The sequence below is a fragment of the Oryzias latipes genome, chromosome 16 (assembly GCF_053564925.1).
Source record: "Oryzias latipes strain Hd-rR chromosome 16, Olatipes_Hd-rR_3.1".
Taxonomy (NCBI): domain Eukaryota; kingdom Metazoa; phylum Chordata; class Actinopteri; order Beloniformes; family Adrianichthyidae; genus Oryzias; species Oryzias latipes.
In genome coordinates this window covers 1,125,663-1,145,770 of record NC_136252.1, presented here as the reverse complement: position 1 = coordinate 1,145,770, position 20,108 = coordinate 1,125,663, and the positions used below count along the sequence as shown (strand labels likewise).

At 39.2% G+C, this 20,108-nt stretch overlaps 2 protein-coding genes across 2 annotated transcripts; one reads left to right on the top strand and one right to left on the bottom strand.

The window, feature by feature from the left end:
• Nucleotides 1-4,996: 4,996 nt before the first annotated feature.
• Nucleotides 4,997-7,188, bottom strand: LOC101174071 (stathmin). Its single transcript, XM_004084233.4, has 5 exons — nucleotides 7,031-7,188; nucleotides 6,300-6,344; nucleotides 5,846-6,018; nucleotides 5,554-5,745; nucleotides 4,997-5,454 (listed from the first exon to the last, which is right to left on the bottom strand). The coding sequence occupies exons 2-5, from the start codon at nucleotides 6,313-6,315 to the stop codon at nucleotides 5,395-5,397; spliced, it is 441 nt and encodes a 146-aa protein (XP_004084281.1). The 5' UTR covers nucleotides 6,316-6,344; nucleotides 7,031-7,188; the 3' UTR covers nucleotides 4,997-5,394.
• A 668-nt stretch (nucleotides 7,189-7,856) lies between these two features.
• Nucleotides 7,857-15,815, top strand: serinc2l (serine incorporator 2, like). Its single transcript, XM_004084232.5, has 10 exons — nucleotides 7,857-8,013; nucleotides 9,293-9,454; nucleotides 9,626-9,816; nucleotides 9,907-9,986; nucleotides 10,372-10,509; nucleotides 10,888-11,057; nucleotides 12,393-12,483; nucleotides 12,912-13,062; nucleotides 13,141-13,350; nucleotides 13,834-15,815. Exons 1-10 carry the CDS (start codon nucleotides 7,975-7,977, stop codon nucleotides 13,970-13,972), a joined length of 1,371 nt encoding a protein of 456 aa, XP_004084280.1. The 5' UTR covers nucleotides 7,857-7,974; the 3' UTR covers nucleotides 13,973-15,815.
• Nucleotides 15,816-20,108: the final 4,293 nt, after the last annotated feature.

Genomic DNA, 20,108 nt, shown 5'->3' with positions numbered 1-20,108 from the left:
GCTGCGCCGCACCCAATGCCCAAATGGTGCTGCAGGACCTCAGATCGTGTCTGCACATTGACTCAATATTGAAACTCAACTCCCCTGATTCATGAATTGCGTCCAGTGTGAATGCACCATTATACTACTGAGTATTTCTTTATTCAAATCATTGAGAATCAGTAGCAGAATACCATTCACAACAGGAGAAAGTGTAAACAACGGGATCGTGGGAAGTCAGGGCAGGCTTACTCTGCACCAACCACAGCTCAGAGGGGATTTCCGATGATCTGTGTCCTAGAAGACGACATCTGTTTTTTGATTTTGCCTAAAACTGTAAAATCATTATCAAAAGACCACTGGGAATGCTTTTACAAAAGATCGAAGAATGATTGAAGTGGGTCTTTAAATCTGTACTAGATGTGTGTTTATTTTAGCAGCCAATATTTCAACGAGTCCAGTCTTTAAAACCCCTCTCAGAGTATCTGGATGGTATTTAGAGACCTAAACGGTAATGTCCCTGCTTGGCCACTGTGGTCAGTATGATGGCCCACACAACACTGCCTTGTTTTGCTTTGGCTAACAGAGTTTCCCTTGTTGGTCTTTGCATTTTTGAAAGGTCTCCATTGTTTGTTGATTCCATCCATCCTGCTCAGCTTTTTTTCCTCACAGAAACAAGTTCAGGTTGTGTCTGTGAAAACAATGCCTCCATGCTCTAAGGTGTTTTCCCATTCTAGAAAGATCTGCTTCCTTAACTGAGAAAGCATCAGTTGTAGTAAAAATGAGACGCCAGTGGCACGTATGACAGTTGAAGCTGTGCCAGGTTTTGTGGCCAGAGAGGCGAGGAAAGCAGCTCTGGGGAACCAAACGAGTCCAGCAGTTTCCTTCTAACACACAATAAAAGAAGTACTGTGCAGCACTTGGAGCCTTTGTGAAGCAACACAACCACAAATTCACTTCTGCAAACTCTTTCAAGACAATGAAATATTGTCAGACCATTGGAAGTTTCCAGCTATGTTTACTATGTATTTGAACTAGCGAATTCCCTCTAACGCAGCTTCTTTTACTCTTTTCAGTAAGCATTTCACATGACAAACAGGTTTTTTTATGCAAATATCATTTTCTTACATCTTCTCAATTTTTTCCAGTGGCTGCAAAATGCAGAACTGTTCATTTGCTATTTAGTTGCTACATTTCTTTAATGTTTTTTCAAAACATCCATACATTCTGTGGTTGCTAATTGTATTTTTGCATGATAAAATAACATGATTCTAAAGTTCTTTTAACCCCCCAAAAAACACATTCTTCCAAAACATTCCATGTCCTCCTGGTTTCAAACCTGGATTCCTGACCAAACCCTTCGTTAACCATTTGTTTCTTTTTTCTCTTTTTCTTTTTCCTCCCACAGACTATTTGCAAATGTTTCCTTTTCTGTGGATTTTTTCTAACTTGTTTTGCTTATATTTCATTTTATAGCATTAACAAAACCATTTTTTGTAAGAGTCTAAGACAAGTATAAGACATTGCAATCTTTTTACTTTGCTTTGTACCCTTGATTCTGAGTGTGAGTTTTTTCCTCAAATGGATGTTTCTATTAATAACTGACACCCAAAATTATTATTTTATATATATATATATATATATATATATATATATATATATATATATATATATATATATATATATATATATATATATATATATATATATAAAATTAGAAAATGCATGGGAGCCGGTTTAGCTCGTGCTGGTTTGCGGCGCCTTTTGTCCGTGAAACCAGGGTTCGAATCCGGGCTGCTCCCTATTCCCTTCTCTACTTCTGTGCAGGTCCCAAGCCCGGATACATTGAGAGGGTTGCGTCAGGAAGGGCATCCGGTGTAAAATGTTGCCAAGTTTACCATGCGACTCATCCTTGAAAGAGAGGTTGTTTTGCTGTGGCGACCCCTGTGGGACACAGCCTGGCTATATAGATAGATAGATATTTGTCAAAGTATTTTAAAGATTGATTTTAAGAAGAGTTCAATTCAATATTTATGTTTGCTGATTCGATTCAATTTCGATTTTGCTTCATTTTAAACAAATCAATTTGATCCAATTCTCTGACCGATAATGGATCCCTGACATCTTCATCCAAACTTCCAGCAGTCAGACTCAGACAGAAATTCCTGCTACTGAACAGTTTTCCAGATTCTTGGATTTCTTCCAGATCATCAAGTGGAAATGAAATCTGTGTCCAAACCAACAAGTAAACTAGAATGAATGTCAAATCCATTCACATGTTAGTTCCCTAAAGTTCACCACTGTTGTTTTTCCACATCCAAAGAATCCAAAGGGAACATTCTTAGGACATTCTAGACACTGGATGGTCACATGACTTTATTCAAAGTCTGTCCACACATTGGACTGCAATGATGGACTGATCCGTGTTTGATGATGTCATCACATGTGTGTTGTTCACTGAGATGCACTTGGTCGTTTTTATGTTTCATTAATAAATCTATTGTGTCTCAAATTCAAAATTGTATTTTCCAAATTACATTTGATTATTAACTTATCTCATTTTGAAACGATTTATAATGGGATTGGTTGATTCGATTTGATTCTGCCTCAGACAGATCATTCTGATACGAAACTCGGAATAGAAATCAATTCATCGATTAATAGTTACTCCACCAAAAATGTTTATGATGTTCTCAATATTTTATTAAAATTTTTGAGGCTTTACTCGTTAAAAATAACAAAAGAAAAAAACTGGGCCAACAAACAAAGGCTACATCTGGAAGAACCAAGAAGTCTTAAATGCAGATCATTTAGGGATGAACATAAATACAGAGTCATATTTTCAAGATTAATAACCAAATGAGATATTTAGACTGTAGCACATGAAATTGTTTGTGGATCTTAATTTTTTGGAGAACTCCTGCCTTGTTTTCTACAGAGCCGTGACCTGACATGGAAAATGTGTTCCCTCAAAATAATTGGGACCTTTTACACACCCCATATTTTACACTGGAAATAAACGTAAATGCTTTCGGTTACATATTTACCGTAAATAACTGTATTTTAAATAAAATATATTTTGCCACTGCAACATTGATGTTTCCGTTTACTGCAGCACGGTAATCTCTGCACTGGGCGGCCCCCGGGCGGCTGGTTGGACGGCTGCTCCTGGAGCAGCAAAGCCAGCTCTGGCAGTGGAGCACACTGAGACGGCTGCTCCGGCGGAGCTCTAAGCTCCTATGACCGGGACGCTTGCTGACCAGCAGACAGAGAGCCGCTGTGGGATGGGGAGGCAGTCACCTCGGGCCTCCAAAATCTTATTTTACTTTTGACAATAAGAAAAAGATCCTGTAGTATGATTCTTGCTTTTTTTCCCCCTCTCGGACTAATGCGGGTCACAGAAACACGGAAGTAGCGATGGAAAGTGACTATGCAGCAGGAGTGGAGCTCACATACTCTGACTGACTCTGACTGATTTCATGAACCCAGACTTGGAGACATGATTACCGATACTAGTGAGCTTTTTAAAATAAATCAATCTGATCTCTAAGCATCATCGGTGTCTTCAGTACATTGTAATGAGACATGCACACACAGAAATCGGAAAGTCTCTGCTGTAAATCCAAGTATTATTTACATCCGTGTTTTTGAATAACATATTGCATGAGTTGGTTCGGGTTTATTCACAAAAAGGATTTAATGGAAACGGTGTAAATACACAAATCTAACAAAGTGGATGAGAAGATTGGCTTCGTTTTTTCACAATATTGTGGCTAGCCAGAAAGGAAACTGCACAACAAGTAACTACTTCTGGTTCATGCAAATAAAGTCAGATTTTAGGATTTTCTTCATTTTAAACGAACGAATACATATTTTGAGGCAATGATTTAATCAATCTGTGGGAATGATGTCATTTTTTTTCCACCCATGTCAGGTCACGGGCTCCGTAGTTTCCTATTCCAAAAGCCTGTCAAAAAAAAAACAAAAAAACGTGTGACTCTACTCCGTTACCATCACTGAGGCAATTTTATCCACATGCCAAATCCATGTGTCAGTCAACTATAACAAAGTCAAAGTATTCACATTAGGATCTGATACATTCACTTGTCAATTAATCCGATTTAACCAGGAATTCAGGTTTCATTTCTTTGTTCTTAGGCCACTAAAGTCTCAGCTCAGGACCCCTGAAATGAAAGTGTTGATTTCAGACTTTCGAAAATGTTTAAAATTAATGACTTTGTTGATAAGCGTTTTTAAACTGTAACGTTAGTTTAACCCTTGTCCTATCCTAGGCACTTTACCATTGGGAGTTGGGTCATCTAGACCCACTAGACAGTGCTCTGAACCTTTTTTCTTCAATGATTTGTGATCTTCACTGGTGTCCATGGATTACATGAAATCTTTCCACCTTTATCCACCTTTGTCATGGTAGGGAGAACACGTCCATGTAAGGGGGGGGGGGGGGGGTCATCTGGACCCCATGGATAGCACAAAGGTTAAAACAGATCAATAGAATGAATGAGGTGACGTTCATGATCAGCTGAGTCTCTGTGGAAGTGCTGACCTTAAATTGAAACCTGATACTCATTTTACACTGGACAGTTTTTTTTCCAGTAAAGTGTTTTTTATTCAAGATAATTTTAAAGCATGCCCAACTTTTGAAATTTAATCTAACCGTCTTTTAATTTTTCCCCCAACAATTACTAACATCAGTTTATTTAGACATTTACCTACTTTCTTAAATAAATGTGGCATTATAAGCCCCTTTTCTTTATAAATGTTTACTATAGTAATAAAACTGCCATTTAAACTGTATTATATTTAAATAAACCTTTCTGGGTTAATTATCCTATTCTGCAGAGCTAAGTGTTTATCTTGAATGTTAAATGTTGTTACAACATTTAAAACAATTATTTTAAAAATCAATTATTAATAGAGCTACAAATGCAGTAATTAGGTTTTCTTCAGTTATTCTGGAAACGTCCACTGAGTCACTGAACAAAACGGCCACTAGGGGTCAGCAGTATCAAAAATATTTATTAACAGACATGCAACAGTAAGAAGTGAAACATGGGGTCAGTTATAACTGACGTTGATCATGAAATAAAAGTAAGATAATTTATTTTTGACTAATACAGATATGTTCAACAGTCCCATAGGAATCCTGAAGATAAAACATTCTTAGTCAGACTTCCAGCCTTATTAACATTTTTACTTCTAGCAAATGTCTCTATCAAAACAATAAGATAAGATACTGTAAAGCCAGCTGCCAAAGAGAAATCGGGAGGATTACAAATGTTTAGCATCCATCCTTAACTGGTATCATTCCATCTACAGTGACAGTTTACGGAGAAGATTTCTGCAAAAACGTAGCTTATCTTTGAACATGTACAGGCTGCTGTTGTGATGAATAGTTTAATTCTCCGGGTCTTTCATTGACTCCTTGTTCTTCCTCACCTCTTGGAGCTTTTTGTCCTGTTCAGAGTTTGGAGAGTGCAGCAATTAATTCATTATAAACCTTTTCCTTCTTCACCATCAGTCTCAGAAGCGTCTGCTGGGGCCTCTGGCGCTTACCTTCTCTTTGAACTTCTCGTTGAGGGCCGCCATCCGAGCGGAGCGGTTCTCTTTGTTTGCCTCCATCTTCTGGTTGAGTTTCTCCTGTGCCAGCTTGCTGAAGTTGGAGCTCTCCTCCATAGCTTTCTGTATGACCTCCTTCTCGTGCTCACGTTTCTCAGCAAGATGTTTCAGCACTTCTGCCTCATGGCTCTATGGAGAAAGAAAAGAGCTCTTTTCACTTCCATGATACTAGAAATTTACATCCAATCTGACCTTTTCTGCAGTTAGTTCATTTCGTTGCTGTAAATACCTTGCGTCTTTCTTCTGCAGCTTCCAGTTTCCTCTTAATCTCATCCAGTGATGTTTCCTTTTTCTTATTGGGGGACAAGGGGAAATCCACCTTGGTGTCTGGAGTTGAGGGGCTCAGGATGACCTCAAAAGCTTGACCTGATGCACGCTTGTTCAGCTCCTTCACTTGAAAGTCTATCAAATGAAACATTTTGAGTCAGCCAACAGTCATTTTGGGCCTTTTATCATATGAACAGATGTTGGATTGATGTCCTTTTGTTCATGATCAAAACTTCTGCTATAGTCTGACCAAATGTTAATGTTTGATGCTATTTATGACTTTCTTTTACATTTTTCTCCCAGCATATTGTTGATTTCACTAAAACATCTACAAGGTAAAAGCACAACACCCTTTCCAAACAGCAGAGTGAACATCTTTGATTGTGCACACATGCTTATTGAAGGTTCCCACTCACCACTGGAGTTTGCCATTTTAGTCAGAAATCCGTTTGATTGTGATGCTTCAAAAAACAAGAGGACAAGAAGAGTCAAGTTAGATGGATTTATAAAGTAGTTCTGAATTATTTTTACTGATGCTGTAAAACATCATTCCTTCCCACAACAGCCTCCTCACGTGGGAAATTATCCATCAACACAATATAATAAAAAGTGGTTTCTAGTGACCACACAGCATGACATAACAACATCTGCAAACCCACAAAAAGCAGGCAGTTCTACCACAATGCCAACATGCGAGTTACCCCTAGGGGTAAAAGTCGATGCAGCTTTGCACAAATGCTGGGGGAGGGGCACGACAACGGTTTAACAGGCAGAAGGCTCCATTTTAAAGCCAGAAACAGCCTCAAAGAGCAGAAAGCTCAAATAAACGGAGGAAACAAAACACTTGACCAAAGAAGCATAATAAGAAAAACTGATTACATTTACTTAATAATATAAACATGGCAAAATTAACCTAATTCTGAGTAAAAAAAAATGTTAAGCCGTTAACCGTTAGTTGATTTTTATTAGCTTCCTGCCAGTTTTAATCTCGTATCTAGCTTTTTTCCACACAGCTACAGTAACTTTGTAGATCCTGAAAACTTCCTTAAAACTTTAACAAGTTCTAAGAATATAGTTCAATAATAACAGGTGTTTTCCAGAGATATAGAAAGCTGGATAACTCTTTGAATTCGAGTATTGTTCTTACCGTCAAAGGCAGTTCAGCTTAAAGAAACAACTTGAACTCTAGCTGCTTCTTGTCTCTGGTCAGACCGCCAACATCTGCACCTTCGCGCACAAAGCACTTCACCTGACGTCACCAGCGTCGCATGCCATGCAGCCGTTGGTTCAGGTCGACCAATCACAGGGAGTGTTAGAACTGCACGCGCCAAACAGAAGTCAAACATGGAGGCTAATGGAAGCTGTGTCTGAGACACAGCAGGAAACATCAAAGCTTGTCTGCAGCTGGTTACCTCTCGGAAACATGGTTTGCTGACAGACATGTAGAGATAAATAAATAAGCAAAACACACTTGCTATACTGTCGTAATTCAGGAGCCATTTTTTCTTTATTAAAATATCAATTTTAATATTTTTCATGTAACTCATGTTGATTTGTTGGCAAACTACTTTCTCTTATTTGTGTAAGAGCATATGCACTACTAGTAAATGAACACATTGTTTCAGTTATCCAAAATTAACAGTGGCCTCTATAAAAAGATGCAGCTTTAACACTGATTTCAGAATGGTTTGTTCATTGTCCATAGATATAAAAATTAAATTAGACATGTATGGGGTCAAACCAATCAGCTTAAAGTAAATGAAAAAACAGTTTTGTACAATTGGAAAATAGACATTGTAAGTAAAAAAAGAAAAATGAAAACAGTTTACCCCATATAAATATCTTTAGGGTGATAAATTTGTAAGAGGAATATATATTTATGTATTCAAGCACACAAATTAAATGGACCTCTGAATAATGACAACGAAGAGCATTCAGCTGAAGAGACCTTTATTTTGAAAATCTGACAGTGATTTCCTGGTCTCAGTCGTTGTGGGCGCGGCCTGGAGCTGTAGTTGTAGCGCTAGCTAGGCTAAAGAAGTAGAAGTACTTAAGCAGAAAAACACAGAGCAGAACACTTTGAATGCCAAAATGGGAGCTTGTCTTGCCTTATGCTCTTTAGCTAGCTGCGTAAGTATGTTTTATTAATCCCGTAGTGATCTTACGTTTCAATTTCAAGGTTGTTTTTTAATGTAGTATGATAAACCGAATGGTCGAACTAAGGCTACTGACGGAACATCGACTATTAGCTAACGTTGGTAAACACAGCTGCTTTTTTGTATTTTAATTTTTCATTACAGCGTAACTTATGTTTTGCTCATATATACAATTTTAAAAAGGCGTCAACAGACTAATTGGTTAGTAAATAACCATTTACTGCCAGGAGCAGGCTGTTTGAACAACCCAACGATAGCTGTAACCCAGGTTAGCATTAGCTGATATACAAATAACAAAAAGACAAATGTGTCGCACTGTGTGCTAAGAACTTTAGAAACAATCATTGTGTAAACTTGATTCCATGCCATCTATCTGTCTTTTATTAACGATCGATTGTCAAATCCAGTCACATTTAACCTACATTTAGTCATTGTCAAATTGAGTAACGACAGTATTATTCCATCATTTTGAACTGGTTAACCCAGCTTTAAGCAGTGAGAAATCCAATGTGCACAATTATCCTAAACCTATCTAGAGAGAGAGCCAAACCGCTTCATGTGTTTGTTTTAGTACACATTGTGCCTCATGTTGCTAATGGAGACTTTTGGTATTATAGTACGGGTCTCAGGTTTGAAAATGTTAATGTGCATATATGCATTTGTTCTGAAAAGTATACATGATCATTTCTGTAAATCTCACAGTTTAGACTTTTCTTCACTATGAAGAAAAGTAATACTTTTGATTCATGTCGCTTGTATATTTTTTAACCTCACAGAGCATTTGTTTAGTCAAACTCGTTTTTAAATGCAATATTGTTACAAGGAATATAGCTTTCACATTTCTGAACACGTTCTCACACAGAAAGGCTTGCATTCTGGTCTGAGATTTGAAGACTTTTTTTCACTTCTTCATCTTAACAGATCCATAAATGTATACTGTGTTTGGTACAAGGTGCTGGTCCCTTTGCGTTCATATATTATTTAGAAGTAAAAGACTCCAAGAGTACAAAGCCTCACGTTCTAAAAGATTAATAAGGATATTACACGCATTACATTTGTGAATTGTACAGTGGGCTTTTAACGTTTGTGTTTTATATCTATATTTGAATACTTGTGAATTTATTTTTTTGTGTTTTTATTACCCTTTATGCTATAGTTGCACACAATAACCTGTACGCTTTAAAAACTACATGCCAGACTTTTGTAACAAACATCCATTGACATTTTCTGCATTTTTCCCTTCCTACCTGCAGGCCTCCTGTCTGTGTGGCTCAGCTCCATGCCTTTTGTGCGGCTGCTGTCCTTCCTCCAACAGCTCCACCATCACGCGGCTGGTTTTTTCTTTCTTTCTGCTTCTGGGAACCTTGGTGTCTGTCATCATGATCCTTCCTGGAATGGAAGCACAGCTCCGTAAAGTGAGTTCGTCATCCTTGTGTTATGTTCAAAATGACAGGAGAGAATTGCATTGCCAGGATTAGTTTGTACATTCTCCTAATCTGCACGGTGTACACATTTTTCTTTTCTGTATGCATATAGAAGAGACATAATTTTATTTAAAATCATGTCCTTTTTTATCTTTGTGATAGATTCCAGGATTTTGCAAGGGAGGATCCTTCTTCATACCTGGTGTTGAAAACCAGGTTAACTGTGATGTGATTGTGGGCTACAAATCTGTGTATTGCATGTGCTTCGCCATGACCTGCTTTTTCTTTCTCTTTTCTGCAATAATGATTGGCGTTCGTAACAGCAAAGACCCGCGTGCAGCTGTTCAGAATGGGTAAGAGCGCTCTTTCTTTTGTTAGTTGATCCAGAAACTGCCAAGCAGTTTGGCCTTTGCCTAACTATTTGTGAATGATCACATTTTCAGGTTCTGGTTCTTTAAATTCCTGATCCTGGTTGGGATTACAGTGGGAGCTTTTTTCATCCCTGATGGAACATTTCACACTGGTACTGACGAGTCTGAGTCAGACGTAGCTGCAGCGGAGCTTGGCAGAGTTACAGTGCTGTCTGAACCGTGGTGTGAGGCTGCAAAGTTACTCATTCTTCCTCTCCATACAAACAGGAGCGCAGATTTGCTTGGATCTTTATTTGTTGCTCATAGTGGAACAGAATCCTACAATCATTAGGTGGACTACAATCCAAACACCAGTCAAATGACATGATTCTTTTGTGTACGCACAGGAGAGCTAATGATGGGAAAGCCACTAATGAAAGACTGCATTGTATCTTGCCAAGCTCGATATGTAATTTTTCTTTTCTTTTTGAACCATTAACAGAATTATTAATGTAACTGCTTCTTACTCCTGTGTCCTGTTGTCTTTGCATTGAACAGTGTGGTTTTACTTTGGAGCTGTTGGGTCCTTCATCTTTATTTTGATTCAGCTCATCCTCCTCATTGACTTTGCTCACTCCTGGAACAAGACTTGGGTAGAAAATGCAGAAGAAACTGACAACAAATGCTGGTTTGCAGGTAACATGTTTTTCCAAACAAAACACTACAATGACTACATATGACTTTTTGGGGGATTTTGAGGCCAAAACAAACTTTTTAAGGCATTGGAAATATATGGCTTTGTACATGTAAGATGCAGAAAAGGTTCCACTGTGTAGCTCTAAATTGGCAGTTATTTGTATTATTTCTACTCAGGTAAAAGCTCTGTAATCAATAGTCAAAAAACCCAAAACTATAGTTAGAACATAGCATATATGAATCCTAGCATTTATGTATGTGTTCATAATGTTTGCTGATGAGATAAACTCGTATTTTTAGTCTCCCTCAGTTTAATGAAGGGAGTATCTGTTCTTCATAAGCCAGATTTATGTAACTGGATGTTCTTGTCAACTTCAGGGCTGCTGTCGTTCACTGGGCTCCACTATGCACTGGCTTTGGTCGCTGTGGTGCTCTTCTACATGCACTACACTCAGCCGGATGGCTGCACGGAGCATAAGGTCTTCATCAGCCTCAACCTAATCTTCTGCGTCATCATCTCTGTTGTCTCTATTTTACCCAAAATTCAGGTAAACGCCTAGATTCAGTTCATGAATATTCTTTGTTCAGTAAAGCATCAGATTGTATGTACTGGATTTTCTGTCCTTTAGGGCACACCGTCAGTAAATGGTCTATTTTTGAATTGATGTCCCTTAGGGCAGGCGAGAATTGCATTAACCGAGACAAAGGAGTCAGTGACCATCAGTCAGACTTTATTAACTGACTTCATTTTAACTCTAGAAGTTGTTTGTAACATGCTATACGTTAGCCACATTAGATTGGATCTCCCAACCTTGTTTGCCACATGGAAAAAAACAGCTGCTAAAACAAACGTTGCAGTGATTACACGACCTCCCATCGTTGTTAGTGACACAGAAAAGGGCTGTTTGACAATGCTGCATGTTAGCAGTGTTTTTCAACCGCTGTGCGTGTGTGAGAGATGACCAGGTGTGCCGAGGTAAATGATTACATTTCAACTGATCTAAAAACATTTATGATATCAGCTCCATGTTCATCAAAAAAGGCTCAGGTTTCACACAGTAGTTTGCCAACGCCTTTGTGGAGATCTTCAAAATAAATGCACCGGATGTCTCAGCATCTGTGTCTTTTCTGAGGGCGAGGAAAAACGTTGGCAGTAGCTCCGCCCACATGTGGCGGGAGCGTCAGGTTTGTACAAAACACACTTTTGTACAAACATCCAGCAGAGACTTTGATGCAGATTTAAAAAAAAAAGCGGAGGAGGTGAATGTGATGGGCAATTAATATATAAAAAAACAAATTACAGTGTAAATAAATGTCATTTTATTCAGTTTAAATGAGGTTTACATGAAACTTCATTTAAAAAAAGCTGGAGGGAAAAACAACTACCTGGGCAAACTTTTAACTAATTTAGTTGAACCATATTGTTGAAAACTTTGAGGAAAAACCGCTGCAACTTCAAATATTTTGTGCCTCAATTATTACAAAAGATGCATGTGAGACCATGGAGAGACTGCAGATCAATACAGAGTTTCTCTGTTTCTCTTTTTTTTTTTTTTTTTTTCGGTTGCTGATGTGCCGCAGGACTTTTGTCCAGAAAAACAAAAAAGGTTGAAAAACACTGGCATGTTTACATTCACACATTTGCAAAAAAAAGGCATTTTAAAAGAGCGCTACACACCTCTCAAAAACACTTTGTCATCAGAAAGCACAACCAGAAATAATCCATAGATTAGGCGCTCCAGATTCTTTTGTTTTTTGAAAGAAGTACGGTTTTTAAGGGGCTTATAGTGAGGGAAATGCCTTGATTCCTGCTTTGAAAAATCCCCCATAATTATGTCAGTTTCCTCCCAAGTGGTCTTATAAATGTTGTTTTTTGGAAACAGGAAGTTCAGCCACACTCAGGTCTGCTCCAGGCTTCACTCATCTCCCTCTACACCATGTATGTCACCTGGTCTGCAATGACCAACAATCCGAGTGAGTCTGCTGATGGCATTTTAGCTCCTCTCTTTACCCTTGGCTGAAGGTTTTCTTTCACTTTTCTCTTTGTTTTGAATGACTTGCAGTTTTATGATCAGAAAGGTAAGCAGATTTAGTTGCGTTGTTTTCAGACCATAAGGTGTACTTAAGATTCTTTTATTTTGTCCAAAATAACGCCTTTCATAATCCAATGTGCCCTATGGTCTAAAAAATATTGTAGGTTGGCCTAAATGCTTCGTCTATGCATCAATCCCCCGATAGATTAAATAGTAAACGGTTTTGAGATTGGTTTGTCATTTTTTAATGAGTATAGTTTCTTTTATATGAGTGAAAAGATACCTGTTCACACCTTTTAAGAAACACCATATCTTAAACTTTGATTTCCCAAAGTATATTTTCATTTTTGTTCACTCTTTCTGTGATAGATCGCAGGTGTAATCCCAGTTTGCTGAGCCTTGTCTCAAATGTCAGCACCAGCAATCAGGCGGGTCAGGAAGGCCCGGGACAGGTGCAGTGGTGGGACGCTCAGGGGATTGTGGGTTTGATCATCTTCCTCTTCTGCACTCTTTATGCCAGGTAGGTTTTTAACATGAAAGATTATCAACAGAATTTGACTTTTATTCTTTTCTTGAACTGCCTGTTTCTGTCTTGTAGCATTCGTTCATCCAGCAACACCCAGGTAAACAAGCTGATGCAGACGGAGGGGGGCACGGGGGCGGCTGTGGAAGATAACGTGGGAGAAGACGGCGTGCGGAGATCAGTCGACAATGAGGAGGAGGGAGTCACTTACAGCTACTCTTTCTTCCACTTCCATCTGTCTCTGGCCTCCTTGTACATCATGATGACTCTCACCAACTGGTACCAGTATGTCCCCTTTAATGTGCTTTGGACAAAGAGGTTCAGAGGTGACAGTTAGGGAAGTCCAGGTCAGGGAGTTTCTGTTTTAAGTTCATTATTAGCCTCTGTGAGTTCTACCTGTTCAGCTGTCTGTCAGGAGCACTCGGTTAATGTGAAGTCCATAGCAGCTCCAGTTAAGTGATAAACAGATGATGGAAATGAAGATACTGTCCACCAGACGCATGCAAATGCAAAGGAACCCTTTCACTAGTTTTGCAACTGTATTATGTAAATTAAAAACAGCATCAAAATAAGATGCAGTTGTTCAACAAACAAGAACAAAATTCTCAGTTTCAAAAATGTAAAAAAAAAAAAGTTTCCGAAATTGTTTTTGCTCAGTCTTCAGTGTGACCACCAGAGGGCGCACTGCTTCACAAAAAGTGAAGTTGTGTTGAACTGCAGCTAGTAGTTTACCTTCACTTTATCCTTTCTTCTGCGCCCTGCCTGCAGACCAGACACAACCACAAACGCCATGCAGAGCAGCATGCCAGCTGTGTGGGTCAAGATGAGCTCCAGCTGGCTGGGCCTGGGTCTCTACCTCTGGACTCTCATCGCTCCCCTCATCTTCCGTGACCGGGACTTTAGCTGAGCGCTCCATGTCTTCCCTCTCTGACTCTCCAACCTTATCCTAGCATTCTCCTTGCCCTTGTTTGTTTCACTACCTGGAGAAAATGCAAAGGGATCTAGACAAGAAAAATCAAGATTTCTCTCTATTAATCACCTTTCTAGTTTATTGTTTGTAGTTATTGAATTAAAATCAATGAGTTTTCTAAAGGGATTGAAGTAAGTTGAATCAATAAGCTGATCATTTTCATTTGTGTGGTAGTGAAGTTTTTTTGAATTCTTTCTCACATCTTCTGTGTTTATGTTCCATGAACTGAATCTGTTTGTGCTGCACTCAAAGTTACTGGACGAAGCAAAAAATGAGTTTCATAATACCTCAGATGTTTAATTCCAGGTTCCACTTTGAGGACCTTTATGATGAGATCACGGATTGGCCAGATCTGACATTTTCCTAACTGGGGGGGGGGGGGGGGGGGGGGTGTTTGGGGGGGAGTCCTGCTCAGAAGCCCCACGGTGAGCTGAGTGTGGAAGTCAGATAAGACCAAGAGGGCACGCCCTGTAGAGCATGAGAGGGCTTCACTGCTGCTGCAAGGACCCATGCAGGATGAAGTCACTGCCCCTCCAGCCAGAGTCTCATCTCAGCTCTTCCTTATTCCTTTTAATTGGAGACTTGATATCCGGTGCTTTGCTTTTGTGAATCTGGCTGCATTTTGGATCAGCTAACCAGAAACGACAGTCTTTACCGTGTTAGTTGCAGCATCAGTTCTTTCAAAAGAATGTAAGAGTTGTGATGGTACGTTTATCAATGCGTCATTGTCTCAAACAAGTGAAGTACACTGTTTAACCCTGAAGTCCTTATATGTTATTATTTTTTCAACAGACATCTCCTAAAAACCAGACATCCCTTTGCTATGGTTACATATGAATGGAGGTTATTGTAAATGTCTTGTAGTAAAGTGCTACACATTTGGTTCTTGTGGGTAGTATTTATGCTGAAAGGATGTTGTTGATGACATTTCATTTGATTAATAAGTGCCTTTTTGAGGGCCTGCATTTCAGAACGATGATTTCACAAATGCTGGCGTGTTTACAGGCTTTTCCTGACATTCTCAGCTGTTTACATGTTGCAATTAATCTATGAAGACTTATTAAAGGAAGAAATGGCGTGTCTGGACGCTTCGTCCCCCGTGGAGGAGCTGTTGGCTGCATCACAGGAGGTTCTGTACTCGGTGCTGCATCATGTGAGCATCAAAAACATTCTGTTTGCTATTTCAAAAGCACATATTATCTTATGCTGCACAACAGTGTTTTGGAATAGATTAACAGAAGGAAAAAGTAAAAGACTGATGGCTAACCAAAGTGGACTGATTGTATTTAGCAGAATGGCAAATTGAACTTTTATGTTAATTTTTTTCTTTGAGTAAACTTGCTTCAGCAGAGGATCCTGTGGTACAAAGGGTGTGACACAGGATCAAAGGTTGTTACAAAGGGTGTTTTATTTTTAACAATGTGTGTGTGTGTGTGTGTCTTTGTTCAAAGCTTCTTTTTAAAAATGTACTTGTGAAAAAAAATAAAAATGTCTCTTTATATTTCAACATTTATTCATGAAAATATATAAATCAGTAGTTCATAATATCCAAATCTTTTTGGTAACCATATTCAGTTGATCAGTTGTTCAGATGGTAACTGATGGTCCACATGGTGGTGGCTGCTGATCTGCCTGGACTTTTACACCATTGACGTCTTCACTGTACATGAAGATGTCCAAAAATACTTTTATTGTTTAATATTTTTTGTCCTTTAAGGGCTTTATGTGTAAACTTCCATATATTAGTTTATGGCTACTAATAAACCATGGTTTTCTCAAATGTGTTTATGGTTATGCTGACATGCAGACATGTGTTTTCATATTGGAGCATTTAACCAATCACATTTCAGCTGTCCCTTGTTGCCAGGCAGGGTCAGAGCTAAAGAAGCCTTCACTATCCGTTCTGCAGGCCCCCTAATGCAAAATCATTGTCGATCATTCATTTCTTTCAACCAATCAGATTTTGAGTTGGTGTCAGCAGGGCCTTCTAGCAGGCTTAGGCAACATCACAGTATTCAGACCTTCTGATTGGACAGAAGTTTCAGAAATCCAGGAAACATTTCCCACATGCAGCCTTGCCCAGTTTTGATCTGTCTCAGTGAATGATTCAGCAGGAAAAGCTCCCACTGATCTCCATGACTTCCTGCATCAGAAAAGTATGAGTGACAGCATGAAGCAGCCGTCCCCGTGTCCACTGCGTCTGTCCAGTGGACATTTTGGGCTCTAAAGCGGATTCAAACCTACATAGAAAGACGACTGGACAGACTCTGCTCTCAGCACTGGCTTTGATGGAGTAGAAAACACTTGATGGAACTGATTCCTGCATTCCTCAAGCTATTGTTCCTCTGTACATTTTTGTCCGCTCGTATCTTGTGCATACTTCACCCGGATTCTGCCATTCAAGTATCAAGATGTTCTGCAAGTTAAGGACATGATTGCTGTCTTCTGCAACTTATGGTTCTTCTGTAATTCAGAGATGAAATTGTACCCCAAAACCTTGTAATTCCTACATCTGTAATAAGTGATGTGAAGATTTGTTTGGATGTAGTTGTGAGATAAGCTGCACCATAGAAATAGATGGGTTTCTTAGCTCAGCAGAAGATAAACTGTTTTCTGACATTTGATTAAATTCACATACAGACTTTAAACTTGACCCAAAGAAATGTATATCAACGGATTCCTCTATTTGTGGGCTTTTCAAAAGTGAAAGAATTGTTTGATGCGACTTAAAGTTTAGACCCAGCGTCAATGTCTTCCAGGTAAGATGTGTCAAGCTGAGATTCTACACTGTCACCAAGGAGAGGACATGTTCCAGTGCTGCTGACCCCTTTGCTTGGACTTTGATCCCGTTACCATGGAGAGAAGCACTCTCTTTCACACACACATGCCTTCTTGTATTTTGTACCTTGTGAGGTCTCGTGACTAGAAGCCTGCCGCTTGGATCTACCTTTTCTACAAGGTTACTACCCGACATGGTTTTAACTGCTAAAATAATGCCATTTTTTTAAGGAGGGTTATCCCTTCAAATACTGAAAACACACACATACACACACATTTTACCATCTTCCAGAAGACATTTGATGCTTTTAATGATATTTGAATATGTTTTCTTCACTGTTTGGTGTACAACCACAGCAGATCCACTTCATTACACGTGTTTGGAATAAATTCAGTTTCTCTGAGAATTTTTAACCAGATTAGCATGAAACCTTTATATTATCATCATGCTAGTTTTTGGTGCTAATTTCAACCATCCTTTACATTTTAATGCTAATATTTTAAGCATACAATTACATTTGGATTATGCCAGCTAAATTAGCTAATTATGAATCTACTGAGGTTTTTTTTTTAAAGATAATTTGGGATTAAATTAAAATCTTACATGGTTACTTAAGAAACAGTCAAATCCCTGAGCAAAGTTTTAGGTACATCCTTGCATTTCCTCTTTCAGGATCCTTTTTCTGCTATTTATGGACAATTTTGTTGTAATTCTGTTGTAATTTTTTCTGCAACTTGCAGTTTTTCTGCAGTAAAGCTAAATATGTAGCATTGCAGTAGCTGCGGCTACATGTGCAAAATTGAACTGTGTACATGGGCCCAGAAAATCTGTATCCACTTATAACAAACATTTACGTACACCACACTTTCAATTGGAAAAAAGTCCTTTGGACATGCGCAGAACTTTCTAAAATACTGGAAATGGCCGTAGAAGAAGAAATGGCGAATTCCGTTGTAAACAAACAGAGCTGCAGCATAGAGCGAGATTCTCTTCTAAACGTGCCTTCATTGTTGTTATGATTACTATTAAGTGCCTATTCGCTCATAATTTTTTAAATCCGTGCGGCCGGTTAGGATTAGGTTAATACTTGCCAACAACATTTAGTACTTAAAAAATCTGTGCGATCGATAATGCAATGTGGATCTTGACTGAATGTAAATATTTGGGAATTACATCAGCCTGTCTGGAAACTGGTAACACAAATTCACGATTGTTTACACCACATGTGTCAAACTCACGCCCGCGGGCCAAATTTGGCCCGCAATGTAATTATAATTGGCCCGCGACATCTCAAATGTGCACATGTTACGATACTTTGCTCCGGTGCCAAAGCACTCTCCCCTGCCTGCAAACATGAAGCTACGAGAGTGCTCTGCTAGTGACCCACAATCGGAATAAACTGTTTACCATGCACTGCGATTGGATGCACAGTCGGCATAACCCACCCGTCTTGATTGGAAGGAAATTTTGATCCGAATGACTCTGATCAGGGTAGAGTATTCTGAACGGCGTGTTAACACGATGCAGTTATATTCTGATCAGGCGTTTTTTCCGATTATTTTTATCCATGTAACCTTGGCTAATTTAAATGCTCTTCTGTGGCTGTAGACGTATGGCTCCAAAAACGTTTCAAACTTTATTTAAACAGCTTCAGCAATTTATGCAACCTTTCTCCTTTCAATAAACTTCAACTTCTCCTGCTAAAAGTTATGCAAAAAAAGTAACCACCTTCAGCAATTACACAATCAAAGGTATTTCCACAGAAAGTGCAACTCTTCTTGTTTTACCTGAGTTTTACCTTCAGTTTACTTGTTTTTAAGAATCTGATCTTGAATTACATGATACTAAAAGCTCATATGTGGAGTTGCTTTTAATTAAAAAAAAAATTCAGAGAAATAAACATAGCCTTAAACTTGAATATTTTGAAGAAAAGCATGAAACCTGAAATGCTGCAGTTTAGTTGCCTTTTTGTAGTGCAAATGCCCTGTATAAACCATCAACAACAATGGGCTTCTCACCACCTGAATGACTTATGCTTTCCCTTCATGAATTCCGGTCACAGACCACGGTGGCTTTTGAGTGATGTGCTATTTTTGTGCCACGCCTCCAGGCATTTTGCTTGAACTCACTGCTGCCAGTGGAGGTCTGATCAAATTCCTTTAGCTCTTTTTTAAACCCTCTGCCACTTCTGTAAAAACAAACATCCTCATTTCCTAAACTATGCCAAAAATTTGCAGTTCAAAAGCAGAGACTGGTGAAGAGTCATCAAGTGTTGTAAATCATACTTTTATTTCTCCAAGGGAAGATGTTCTACCTCTGGTTATTAGCTTCAGTATTATTAATCCCACCTTCATTTATTTTGATGATATCACAAACAAATTGTTGCTGGAATAAGATAACAAAACCACTTAGTGTAGCTTTGCAGCCTTGCATGTGTGACAATCCTGGGATTTGTAATTAGCCCTTACTCAGATCTTTACTTCAGCTTCCAGATTTGCTGGAAAACCAAACTTTCTTCATCTCTTGCAATAGTCCTGCTTTGCTGCGTTTGCTGAAGTGATGCTGGTCTGTGAAAGGACAGTGCATGGCTGACCCCCCTTTAGTGGAATGTCAGAAAGAGCCAGTCTGTGGTGCAATTAGGTTGTAAGAGTTTAATACAGGCCCATTCAAATATATTGAGCATGAAGGGGGAGTCCATTGGGTTTGGGCCCTGCTGCATGCTGCATGTGCAGTGGAAACATTTACCCAACATTAGGGCCCTCTTCTTCTTTTCCTTTCAGTTTTTTCCTTCAGGAGTCGCCACAGCAAATCAGCTTCCTCCATCTAACCCTGTCTTCTGCATTCTTTACTCCATAAGGCTTTTCATGATGGGAAACATATTACTGAATGATGGGAAGTGAAGCTGCCCAACAGATGGACTTAGCAGTGAGCTGATGGGCATTGAAGGCTATTTACACCAACCGATGGGTTTCTGATTTTAGAGCTGTTTGGTCAGGCTGCAGAAAAGCAAACGCTCGCTCCTGTAGGCTGGGAGTGGTAAAGTGTGTGAGCAGTTCCACTGTGCGCATGCTCCCTGTTTGCTCAGAGGAGCCGTTAATGCAGTTATATAACAGGCAGTGCAGCCGGTGCCTGCTGCGAGCCAAATGCCAGGCCAGTCTGGTTACATAAGCCTGTCAGAGTCATATGGTAGCAGCAGCCAGCATTGCAGCATCTCCTGCTCCGTCTATCACTTCCTTCTACTGTTTTTCTTTTGCTCCTCTCTTTTTTTCCAGACTTCACCCCTCCCACTTCTTT

Coding starts and splice junctions, on each gene's coding strand:
- LOC101174071 (XM_004084233.4), bottom strand. Junction 5,746..5,845: donor CTGCAGAAGAAAGACGCAAG/GTATTTACAGCA, acceptor CTTTCTCCATAG/AGCCATGAGGCAGAAGTGCT. Junction 5,455..5,553: donor ACGAGAAGTTCAAAGAGAAG/GTAAGCGCCAGA, acceptor AACTCTGAACAG/GACAAAAAGCTCCAAGAGGT.
- serinc2l (XM_004084232.5), top strand. CDS start 7,975: ATGGGAGCTTGTCTTGCCTTATGCTCTTTAGCTAGCTGC. Junction 9,455..9,625: donor TGGAAGCACAGCTCCGTAAA/GTGAGTTCGTCA, acceptor TCTTTGTGATAG/ATTCCAGGATTTTGCAAGGG. Junction 10,510..10,887: donor CAACAAATGCTGGTTTGCAG/GTAACATGTTTT, acceptor TGTCAACTTCAG/GGCTGCTGTCGTTCACTGGG.